The sequence below is a fragment of the Salmo trutta genome, chromosome 29 (genome assembly GCF_901001165.1).
Source record: "Salmo trutta chromosome 29, fSalTru1.1, whole genome shotgun sequence".
Taxonomy (NCBI): Eukaryota; Metazoa; Chordata; class Actinopteri; order Salmoniformes; family Salmonidae; genus Salmo; species Salmo trutta.
In genome coordinates, this window is record NC_042985.1 from 35,820,562 (window position 1) to 35,833,322 (window position 12,761).

The 12,761-nt window shown below is 42.8% G+C and overlaps 1 protein-coding gene across 6 annotated transcripts in view; it reads left to right on the plus strand.

Moving 5' to 3' along the window:
• The window catches only part of LOC115167498 (anoctamin-1), a 54,500-nt gene that overhangs the window by 20,943 nt on the left and 20,796 nt on the right, over positions 1-12,761 (plus strand). For all 6 annotated transcript variants that reach the window (XM_029721950.1, XM_029721951.1, XM_029721952.1 and 3 more), the window contains exons 4-12: positions 1,968-2,066; positions 2,524-2,675; positions 4,797-4,851; positions 5,254-5,305; positions 5,493-5,548; positions 5,635-5,676; positions 8,945-9,009; positions 9,192-9,326; positions 12,156-12,316. In XM_029721950.1, coding sequence (XP_029577810.1) covers positions 1,968-2,066; positions 2,524-2,675; positions 4,797-4,851; positions 5,254-5,305; positions 5,493-5,548; positions 5,635-5,676; positions 8,945-9,009; positions 9,192-9,326; positions 12,156-12,316 — 817 coding nt within the window. The remainder of the gene's footprint in view (positions 1-1,967; positions 2,067-2,523; positions 2,676-4,796; positions 4,852-5,253; positions 5,306-5,492; positions 5,549-5,634; positions 5,677-8,944; positions 9,010-9,191; positions 9,327-12,155; positions 12,317-12,761) is intronic.

The window sequence follows — 12,761 nt, forward strand, 5'->3', positions numbered from 1 at the left end:
TCCACTGACTCGGCCCTGTTTACACCTGCAAGATGCCCCCCTCACACAGGAATACACACTCAGGGCCTACGTAACAGAGGCTTTTCTTAAAAACTCAACTTTGCGTGCTGTTCGCTCACCTCTTTTAAAAATGTTTTTAACTATGTTTGAGATGTGGTATCAGATCAAAGGTGATATCCCAAATTTGAGGGATCCCTCGTGCACGATTTACCCATGTCGTTAGGAGTGGTCACCAAGTGAAGATTCCCATCCTCGTCGCCAAATGTGGTGGTTAATTTCTGTACTATCAAATGAGGAGAGACAAACTTATTACACAAGTCAGAGTTATACTTAAACTGAATCTTTATTAGTGAGAGCTTTGCAATAGCGATGGCTGGTTGATGAATCATCGTCTTTGATAATTCATTGAGAGCCCTGAGACAAAGGTATTTTTTTATAGCCAAGATACACCCCTTTCAACCGACATGACGAACAACCGATATATAGAATGGGTCATAAGGTTAAGCTTTGTATGAAAGATACTGTCTGCTATGTATTATAGGTATTTTCTGTGTCAACAGTTTTCATTGTGTTGAGCGCTCCGACTCCAAACTGGAGCCACCTCTCCCTGGTACGGTATAGAACAGAAACATTAACTCATGCTCTGGAATGTTCTTTAGGTTTTATCACCCAAAAGACATCATAAATCTCCGGTCAGAGTTCTCTGCCAGAGGCCCATCCTCAGTAGAACACACACACAATAGTTAAGAATACTCTATTCTGTTGAATAAAACAACCATTTGATGCAATAAAAGTATTATAAGATAATATTGCAATTTTGCCACCATAATGTGCAATAGTAATTATTTTCAGCCTTACAAGCAAAAAGAGGCCTATTATTATAGGTAATTACATACTGTACCCCCTAGAGTGGCTATTGACCCATTAATCATTACTCATTCATCATAAATCATTGCATTGATCAAGACACAAGATACATTGTGTGTCCCATTCAGATTGAAAGACCTTTACAGCGTAAAACATATTTGGTATTTCAAATCCATGGGAAACTGCCCTGTATGAAAGAGTAATGGTAAGGCCTAGTTTCTAACCACTCCATTTTGCAGACCACTACTGAAACCACTTAAAAAAAGATTTGACATGTGTTTGCTGTTCTATCTTTTATCGTTTATGTGTTTCGTAATGTCTGTTAAATGGTAGGAGGCATGTGGTTCTGTGGGGGTTGGTTTCCCATTGCGTGCATGAAGAGGTCTCAAACCATTTAGTGAGTGTTGCTAACAAAGGAGAAGTTCTGTTTTGAGTGATATTAATTAAGGCAAATTCAAAATGATTTCATACTTGTTGACAACATCCTTATGCATTGTTGAGTAAGTCTGAACATAGTTTATTCAACCCTCCTTGTTTTCTTTTATTAACTTACTTTGTCCATGAATGAGGGTTGTTTGTGGAAAATCGAACCAGAGCCCCAAAATAGAATTGGCAGGATCTTTTCTGCTTGATATTGCTGTGGAAAGTGTAGTCTGCCACGGTGTTCTCAACAGACAGGGCCAGGACCCTGAAGTGGGCTGGGAGGTATGAGGAAGTATGTCAGGAGCATATGAGAGGGACTTACATAACCACTGTTGTTTTTTTATAGAGGAGATTGTGGTATATATTAGACTATCAGACATTGTTTTGTATTCAAGTGGATACAGCCTTTGACTGACACTAACCAACAACAATCCTTGCTACTGTAGCATTGCGACTTCTTTTCAGTTGCAATGCTGCAGTAGCATTTCTGTGCTTTACCTTGGAAAGACTTACTGTAGTCCTTAGAGACGTGACAGTAGCTTTATTCTAGGTATGCATGTATCACCCAGATAAAACAGGGGAAACTTATTTCAATACACATTAAATATCCATGAAAACCTTTTGCCTGATTTATTATTGTTATTATTTTATTCAACATCACATTCTCTGTTTTCCAGAACAAAATCCCAGGAATTGGCTTCCTGAAGATCCATGCTCCCTGGAATGTGCTCTGTCGGGAGGCAGAATTCATGAAGCTCAAGCTGCCCACCAAAAAGGTATGGCCTGCCTTTAGATGGATCACTGGTCAGTTTCTATGGGAGGGCAACACCCGCTCAGCCCAGTCGAAGCTCTTCTCTCTCTTAGCACCCCAATGGTGTAACAAGCTTCCCCTTAAGGTCAGGACAGCGAAGTCCCTGCACAACTTCCGAAAACATGTACAACTCTTTTTGAAGAATATCTCCCCACCCCAAAAAAGTAAAAAAGGGACTTTTTCTACTAGCACTGACGTTGCTGATAAACACATTGTTGAAGGAACATGTCCTTGATACGATTGTGATGGGTTGTTGTCTCACCTAGCTATCATAAGATGAATGCAGTAAATGTAAGTTGCTCTGGATAAGAGCGTCTGCTAATTGACAAAAAAAAAGTTTTAAAATAAGAATAATGTAACTGATAGCCTTTCATGCACTCATTTCTCAACATGTCTTCTTCCTGTTTTCCCTTTCCCTTCAGGTGTACGAGGTCAAACAGGGAAGTAATGTGGTGGAGAGGATCAATCTGTTCATTCACAAAGTGACTGCGCCACTTCATCCTAAAGTGGAGCCAAATAGACCCCAAAATGTGAAGCATCTTTCTCACCCGTTCTCCCGGGAAAAGCAGCACCTGTGAGTACAGTAGTAGCACTGAGACCTGTGGCATGGGTTGAGGGGTTTAGGCTCACCATTGAACACATTCTGACAAGTGATCAATGACGCAGAGCTCAAAGGTTAATGGGTCTACTTCCAATACTATGCATGTGAGAAATTCAAAGTGGCTTGAAATGTTTGTGATGCAATAGGAAAGAAATGTATTTGCAATTCAAGACATGGGTACAATGCAAAAGTATAGCTATTGAAATTATTACAGTACTGGTTGTGGCGATATTAACACTATAACCGCTAAAGCAGTCATTTTGACTGCGCATGAGTTTAAAACAATTATTACTCTGCCATTTTTTTAAAGTTTTGCCGCCTCAGTCCTTGACTTTTCCTAAATAAGAATATATATAACACACTGCCGTCGTTAGAATCTCAATATGACAAACAGAACTGGAGTTCTTAACCAGTTTTATGAGGACATGCCATAAAAATAATCATTGGGTGGAGTACACAGTGAGAGGGTGCGTAATTTACAATGGCGAGACGACCAAGATGAATGGATGCGCATGTTGCGTTAGCGATGCTACAAGATCCGATTGAAAACGACTCAGATGGCGGGAGGAAATTAATCATGACATCTCTGATGAATATTCTTCTGATTCTGAGCCTCAGCCTGAATAACCTACACCTTCTAGAGTTAAGCGCAAAAAAAAGCCTGAATGGTGGGCACTGCGTAGGTTCCCCCGCCATTACCAAATGTAACAGTGAGACAGGAGAGCGGAAAGGATGGCACCATTTAGATAGAACAAGCCGATGACATTTGCTACACGGCGATTATCAACTCAAAATGTCATTATGGGGTAAGAAGACACTGCCTGGGATCTGTCTGTTGAGCTGAAAGCGTTCATTTTAATCCTGTTTGTCCGTGGAGCATTCGGTGGAAAGAGTGTGCATATGGAGAGCTTCTGGTCAGACTTGTATGGGATACTTTTATTTGGAGAAAACATGTCACGGGATCGCTTCAGAGAGATCATGCGTTACCTGCATTTTGATAACAAAGTAACAAACACATATGCCATGGTATCCGACGTATAAATAATGGACTATTTTTCACTGCTGTCATATCGACACTTCTTATAATGCCATTATTGCTTATGTGCTGATTTTCACTATTTATTAAGCACATTTGGGCTTATAATGATGTTTAGGCTACTGATGTTTTCGTCATTAGACACAATCAAATTATAATTTTTTGCGATCGCATATATGAAATATATTAATTACACTGTTAGTGTTGCAGTCAAAATGACTGATCATTAGCTTGAAGGGGGGGTCCCACTAGGCCCAGTGGTTTTAATGTTAAAATATTTTAATTAGTGAGCTGGATGCTTTATGTGCAGAAGATGTGATTATGTATTATTAATACTGGCTGCTACCTGTAATTATTCATCTCAGTAGGTGCATTTCTCCATAATGTGATCTGGCTGAGTTGAAATAAATGGAATTTAAATTGTTCTTCTACCCGCAGTCTACACCAGTCTTGAGCTCTTTGTCATTTTTGACATGGCTAATGGCCCCACTGTGCCTTGACAGTAATAATGTAGAGGTGCAATCAACAGGCACAAAATCACCAGGCACAAAACCAACGGATACAAAATCAACAGAAACAAAATCTGAACCATGATGTTGTTTGGAAGACATCCACACTGCGATTTAAATATTATTTTTAATCCGAGATTTATCCTCTGATGTTCCGGGAATAGTTCATCTGCGTTTGGATGTTAGAATATTATGTATTGTAAAAAGCACAACATTTGAATGTGTTTTGAGGGAGGCTAGTAAACAAGCTAGGTTTTATTCAAGAGAGTGGGCATAGAGGTTACAGGCTATTTTGAGCTCCTGACTCTCAATGAACACTGTGTAGGCCAGGCCTCTGACTAACACTAGCTACCAAGACATGTTGCAACCGTATTATCCCTGTAGCCACCCTGTGTTGTATGTTTGGTCTAAATAATGACAATGTGTGTGACATCTTGGCCACAAAAAAAAACTGCTCTCCACGTACCTACAAAACTAACATACTTTCTCCTGGTTGAGTACATGGCTCTTTAAATGAACCGCTGACAGAAGGCTCTTCTGTATTAACAGGTTTGATCTCTCAGACAGAGAGTCTTTCTTCGACAGCAAAACCAGGGCCTCAATAGTAAGTACTATAGATCTGCTTGAATGATGGGCAAGTCAATAAAAAGCCCTTCGCACCACAAGTAAATGTATGATTTGTTCATGTAATTGACTTTTCATTGGATTCCTTCTCAATCAGCATATAATGCTCCCAGCGGAGATGGTGTAGAACTTTACTGCTCAACAGAAACATCAGTACTGAGCTAAAATGACTTTTGGAGATTGCTGTGAAGTTTGAAAACAACTTGTCCATCAATGCATTTAGAGTTGTTCATTAATGGCCAGGAGCTGAGGTCCATTTCTTAACAAATTCATGGCACAAGACAGGATTTCTGCCCTATTTGGATGGGATTCTTACCTGAGGTCATCTTAATACATTGCAGAAGTATTTTTGTATTTATTTTCATGTTTTTTACCCATTTAGGTATATGAAGTGTTGAAACGTACAAGATGCACTAAAGCCAAATACACCATGGGTAAGCCAAGCCATGTCCCCTATCTCTTAGGGATATTACAATGAATTTGGATCCTTTAGGGATGTAAATGACATCTGTCTCATCTTTCTAGACAGCACTACATGTAGTATGCTGTAGTAGAATATTATTGCTATTGCGTGCCTTCTGTTTGATAGTAAATTTGATCTCTTGAAAATGACGTTTACAGGAATCACCAGTCTCCTTGGCAACGGTGTTTACACTGCTGCGTACCCTCTTCACGATGTGAGCATATTACCACACATATCAATACCCATGCGAAGCCATGTACTCTGTAACCAGATATCATTGTGTCATTACTTGTCTTGCAGGGGGATGTTGACGGCATGGGGGCGGAGGCCAATGACAGAAAGGTGAGACGAGCAAATCATCGGTCATGTCAATAAGCAATCAATGAAACTACAAACCAATCCATTATTTGTGTCACTGTTAGCGATTCTCATAAACCATTTTCTTTTTGTGAGGACAGGAAAGTCTTGTCGACAGCGTCGGAGCATATTGAAAAGGTTAAAGCACAGAATTCAAACGCTTTCTAAACACAAGCCGTCAGCAACGCTGGAGAGGAAAAGCCCCCTTTGGCTTAGATAATAATTATACTGTGTGTATTGAAAGTGTCACCACGGCAACAGGCTTAATCCCTTTTTACCATCCTCAAGCATTGTACGACAACCAGTCTGGTCGAATCTAAGCGATTTAAGCCCAGAGCAAAGGAAATCTAAATCCTCAGAGAAATCCTCAATTTCCAAGCTGCCGTACGGCAGTGGTATGTTTCTTCCCACCCATCTGGTGTAGTCCGTGCACAGAGCAAATCGAGTGCTCTGTCACAGAAATGACTTATGTCCTTGAGATGACGGCATGATTACATTTCAGAAGCGACGTCGTTATGAGTTGTTCCATGGTTTGTTGTTTTTCCAGTCCTGTGTTCTGCTACGCTAGGCTGGTCTATGATGAGTCACGAGCATCACTAATTTGTCTTGCAAAGTGGGAGCTCTGTTTGGGAACAGACAGGGCCATTTGGGTGGGGGATAGTAACCTACTGAAGCTCTGTTCAGTGATGTGCCATTGGGACTACTGTTCAGTGTTCAGTAAAAAAACAAATATTTGTGAGGCTCTGATGGCATGACCCCTGGGTGCCCATTTCCCAGCCTGACAGTGATGCCACTTCATTAGTGAAACCTCATGTAGGACAGGCAGAGGAGTGCAACATGAGACCAACAGTGAAATTCACTTATATTATTTCATGCAGATGCACGCTAGGGACTACTGAGGGGCAATCTAAGCGTAATCTAAATAACATTTGATGCTCAAGGATGACCTTGACCTGTCAGACGACACAGACCACAGCACCCTGTCCCTACATGCTGATCCTGGGCCCAGTTGCATAAAACATCTGAAGTGTTTCCCTTAAGTACGAATGTCCAGAGAGGACAAATGAATACAAATAATTCCCTCGTTATCGAGATCACAACTTATTTATCCCATGATCACGACATACCAAAAGTTGTTTTGCGGAGATCACGAGAAACTCTATAAATAGGAGTGGACGTAATGATGATAGATTGTCAGTGTGGCTGGGCGGCAGAGCCCACAGTGGATCGGCGCATGCGTTTTTATTGATTGCTACACTAAGGGATGGTACATTTCACGCTAACATCATGCTTTCATTTGTGTCTGGCGCTCATTATCAGTTTATAAGTTAGAATGTTAGCAGGCTAAATGTTCCTTAACTTGACCTAAGAGCTTCTGAGCTCGTGGGGTATTTAAGCCCTGAATGATGCCTGACAGGCAGCTCCGTCTCCCAGGCCGAGTGCCACCCCAAAGACCACAGCCAATCGCATGCAAGCAACAACGCAGATAACTTGGCTGGTCTTGTGAGTGAGCGAGCGAGCTACCTAGGTAGTCTTGTTAGCTGGCTAGTATCTCGGGCTCTGCAGTAGTCACATTAATAATAATATTTTGATTTTAGATTTTTTTTTTACCCCCCTTTTCTCCTCTATTTCAATTTTGTCTCATCGCTGTAACTCCCCAATGGGCTCGTGAGGCTAAGGTTGAGTCATGCGTCCTCCCGCCAAACTGCGCTTCTTAACACCCGCCCACTTAACCCGGAAGCTAGCTGCACCAATGTGTCGGAGGAAACACCATTCAACTGGCGACCGAGGTCAGGCTCCCGGCCCGCCACAAAGAGTCACTAGAGCATGATGAGCCAAGAAAAGCCCCCCCCCGGTCAAACCCTCCCCTAACCCGGACGACGCTGGGCCAATTCTGTGCCTCCCTATGGGACTTCCGATCAAGGCCGGTTGTGACACAGCCCGGGATCGAACCTGGGTCCCCTAGGGAGGCCCAGTAACATTATTTCTGACACCTTTATCGGAATCCCACAGTTCTTACCTTCTACTAAATGAGGGTAGTATACACGATTATGCATAATTTAGAAAATGCCACCAGAGAGGGTCAGAGTTTAACAGGTTAAGGGGGTTTTATGGTAGTTTGAAGGCATGTACTGTAGAAATAGTATCTGGTTACCATGGAGATGGCCTGATTCACTGACTGAACATCTCATCAAAGAGATCACATTTATTTTGTGAGCTAGCAAAATAGAACTTCTACAATCAAGACAGAATAGCCAAATTGCTTCCGAAGATGATGAACCACATTTCTTGTAGTTACTTCTTTCTCAAATTGTTTCTATTAGTTTCTACTAGCTGTAAAGCTATGGATTGTGCATCTTCCATTGTTTAGCTAGGTAGCTTAGCTGGTTGATGTTTTCCTATTGTAACCAGGGCAGATAAAAGCAACATTCACCTCCACAAATGCTGTTTACATTGATATCCACACAGAATGAAACAGTTAAGGGACTTCATAGGCACCCTTCAATTTTTTACTTAATTTAAGGGGGAATTCACCTTAAAATGTGTTCTGCAACTGACTAAAGTTAAGGAAACTTTAAGGGAAAACATCAGGGGAAAATAAACTTAAGGGGTTTTATGCAACCAGCCCCTGGGCCTTAATGGCACTGATTTCTTTGGCAAAACTCAGGCTGTAAATATAGCATTGTGATGTCACGTGTGCGCCCTCTCCGGCCTCTAGGTCACCAGGCTGCTCGTTATGGCGCACACCTGTCACCATCGTTACGCACACCTGCGTGTCGTCAGACTCACTTAGACTCCATCACTTCCCTGAATACCTTCCCTATACATGTCACTCCCTTTGGTTCCTTCCCCAGGCGTCATTGTTTCTGTTTCATGTCTGTGTGCTGTTAGTGTTTCTTGTTTTTGTATTATGTTCCGTTTATTTTATTAAAACACTCACTCCCTGAACTTGCTTCCCGACTCTGAAGCACATTGTTACAATTGAGATCACAGCACAGCTGTGACTAGTAATGGCTATGCAATATTTCATAAGGGCTTTGTAATGGGACTGACCTTTTCTTATCAGTATTGTTTAAATGAATAATTTGCATGATGAATTTCAATAATTTATGAGCAAAAACGGACTTTTCCTCTGTTCTATAATGAGACTCAGAAGTAAGATAAGCTATATTAAATGTAGTCTTCCATCATGGTTTTGCCTCTAAGTATTGTTTAATTTAAGATGTTGTTTTACCCGTTATTGTCTCATCAGATCTTGTATGAAGAATGGGCAAGCTACAGTGTCTTCTACAAGTACCAACCAATTGGGTTAATCAGGTGAGAGAATCCTGCTCTAAACTCCAAGACATGATAATGCAGAGACTATATACTATACTGTATTGTAGCAATCAAAAAGACAAAGCATTACATCATTGGCTTGAGTTAATGTTAGTTAATCACCATATCTGAACTGATTCCTGATGTATGTACTCAGTGCTGCTTTCCTTCCTCTCCTGCAGGAAGTACTTTGGGGAGAAGATTGGCCTATACTTTGCCTGGCTGGGGGTTTACACCCAGATGCTGATCCCTGCTGCCATAGTGGGGGTCATAGTGTTCCTGTACGGCTGTGCCACTGTGGACAATGACATTCCCAGGTGCATTGACCTCTTACAACTACAGTTAAATCCACAACTTACATGGTTAGATTCCGAACGACATGGAAGCACAAGTGATGGATTATCAATAACCCAAGAGCTGCTAAACACAGTGTTGTAACAGTTGCCTTGCACAGACATGCTGTGATTTGTTATTTGCTTTTCATTTTGAGTCTGTGCGTTCTTGGTGTTTTTTTTCCTGTATGTATCTATAAGCGACCCTACCTGTGTAGGGCCTTCTAACAGTCTGTTGGCCTGAGTTAAGAGACACTGCCAGTTAGGACAGTGTGTCACCTTGGCCATAAACCAATGCTCCTGTGGATTTTGCCGCCACACAGTCTACCTAGAGCAGAACGATTGGGCGGCAGACCCACTTTATGATCACATATCCCATCAGGACATTCCCTATCCTCCAACCCCAGTTGTAACAAACCTGATTCAGCTAATCAACCAGCTAACTATTAGAATCAGGCGCGCTAGATTAGGGCTGGAGTAAACCTGCAGTACGGTAGCTCTCCAGTGGCCTCGTTTGTCAACCATGCATACATTTCTCACTAGATTCTGGCGTCTGTGGACATTCTAGGATTTGCGTGCTCAACAAGCTGTTGCAAGCAACATATTGTAATGGCTGTTGAAGGGAGTAGACCAAGGCGCAGCGTGTTGAGTGCTCATATTTGTTTTTAATATACTGAAACACTATAAACAAAACAAGAAAACGACAGCCAGCAGTTCTGTCAGGTTAACATGAAGTAAACAGAAAATAACCACCCACAAAACACAATGAGAGAACCCCTACATAAATATGGTCTCTAATCAGAGGCAATGAGATTCAGCTGCCTCCAATTAGAGACCAACCACAAACAATTCCAACATAGAAACAGAAAAACTAGATATATAAACATAGAAATAGAATAACATAGATCAACCCAAAACAAACACCCCCTGCCACGCCCTGATCAAACTACAATAACAAATAACCCCTTTTAATTGTCAGGATGTGACAGTACCCCCCCCCCCCCCAAAGGTGCAGACCCTGAAATGCACCTCAAACAAAAACAAGGGAGGGAAGGGAAGGTGGCCACCGTCAACGACGGTTCTTGTGCTACACCCCCCCCCCCTTCCCAATCCTCCCCCCTACGGATTTGGCTCAGGAGTGGGTCGCAGACCCCACTCCACCACAGGCTCACCCCACTTTGGTGGCGCCTCTAGAGCGGGGTCCCTCGCTGCCGACGCCAGACTGGCGGGCGACTCTGGCTGCGCCGGACTGGCTCTGGGAGCAGGCACAGGACGCACCAGGCTGGGGAGACACGCAGGAGGCCTTGTCCTTGACCGAGGCACTGGATACCCTGGGCCATGGAGGAGCACTGGAGGTTTCGAGCTGAGAGCCTGCACAACACGTCCTGGCTGGATGGTGACCTTGGCACGGCACGTGCGGGGCGCAGGCACAGGACGCACTGGGCTGTGCCGACGCACTGGAGACACAGTGCGCAGAGCCGGCGCAGGATATCCTGGCCCGAGGAGACGCACTGGAGGTCTGGAGAGTAGGACTGGCCCAATCCTTCCTGGTTGCCTCCACCTGTTCCCATGGGAGGCGATCCCTTCCGGCCAGGATCTCTTCCCAGTGGTAGGATCCCTTGCCGTCCAGGATGTCCTCCCATGTCCAGTCTTCTTTTCCACGCTGCTTGGTCCGCTTGTGGTGGGTGGTTCTGTAATGGCTGTTGAAGGGAGTAGACCAAGGCGCAGCATGTTGAGTGCTCATATTTGTATTTATTATACTGACACACTATAAACAAAACAAATAACCCCTTTTACTGGTCAGGACGTGACACATATACACGTTTTTATTGATAGTTCACACCCATACTGTATTTCTGTGCTCGTTAACGAGCGTTACAGCCCTACCTGGAAAACACCCTCTATTCATCCTTTATGGTAATAAAAATGCCTTTATTTGCTGTATAATTTGGAGACGTCGAAACTAGACCATGACAGATTATAAAGGAGAGCGCAATGGCAAAGTGGATCACATTTCTGTAAAGGCGTGGGCAGAATGTTTTTGCAGTAGTTTTTTTTAAAACCAAAAAAAATTAATGCTGCCTATACCTAGTGCCAAACACTGGCCGCACATTCTACAAGACTGATTTTCTATTGAACAATTTAAAAGTAAACGCTGCCTACAGCCAACACTTCTAATCAAAATACTAATTGCCGTTCAATGTTTTGTTTATCAGTACACGATTGTGTTTCTGTCTCCTACCTTGGTATAGGCTCTGAGATGAAACAGGCCCAGGAATACTGTAGCCTACCCATACTGTCATAGGCTACCGGTCTATTTACTTTCGAACATGGTTGGCTATTAAATGAGCGACGGAATGGTAGCCTAATATTTGTTGTGTATCAGTAAATAAATGCTGCTATGCCATCTTCTTACCAATGGCAAATGCATCCGTTTTATCGTTTAGACCTATGTTTTTATTAGCCTACCAGAATTACTGTTCGTCAACCACCTCCATTTCCCAAAATGACAGTATTTGCTTGCAATACAGTTGCTCAACCACTAGAAGTTGTGCGTACGCGTGGTCTGAGATTTGCGTGGAGATACGCACACTTTCCCGTCAAGTTCAACATTTTGATAAATACCAACCTTTTGCGGGAACTGGCGCATGCAAGGTTTAGTCTTTTATTTTGTGCACTATTACGGTTTTTTTTTATTCCTCATTGCTTTTGGACTCTATAGCTTCTCAAACTGGTAATTGAGTTTATGCTGACCATTCTGGTAAGATCTCTTTAGCTGAGGCTTTCCACTAATGTTCTTCTCCCTCCACTCAGCATGGAGATTTGTGATCCAAGAAACAACATCACCATGTGCCCACTGTGTGACCGCGCTTGCAGCTACTGGAAGCTGAAGACCGCATGCGGCACGGCCAGGGCCAGCCATCTTTTTGACAACCCGGCCACCGTCTTCTTCTCCATCTTCATGGCCCTCTGGGGTGAGCCGCCCCTCCCATGTTCTCTACCTCATCTTCTGCCAATAAAATAATGCCATCTGCTACAGACCACAGGACCAGGCAGAGTCCTGCAGAGCAACCTGGTCTCAGAGCCACCCTACTTTTGTTTATGACTTAAATAACCATATGTCTTATGTAACCATACCAAACATAACATGTCATACTAATTTGAGTGTCCCGGATTTACATTTACTATGTTACGTCTAGTCTATGAGACCAGGAAGTGCAGGAGCCACAGGAGACCAGTGTCAGTTGCCATTAGAAGACAGTCTTTTGAGTTAAAATTATGATAATGGTTTGGATTGTAGGTTCCTATATTTGGAGGAGATAAAATCGTAACCGGTTTGAGTTTCAGAGATGTTGAGCTTTTTGACTATATTTGAAGTATAAACCCTGGTCTTTTCGCTTTGTCTTTCTCGTACTGTAG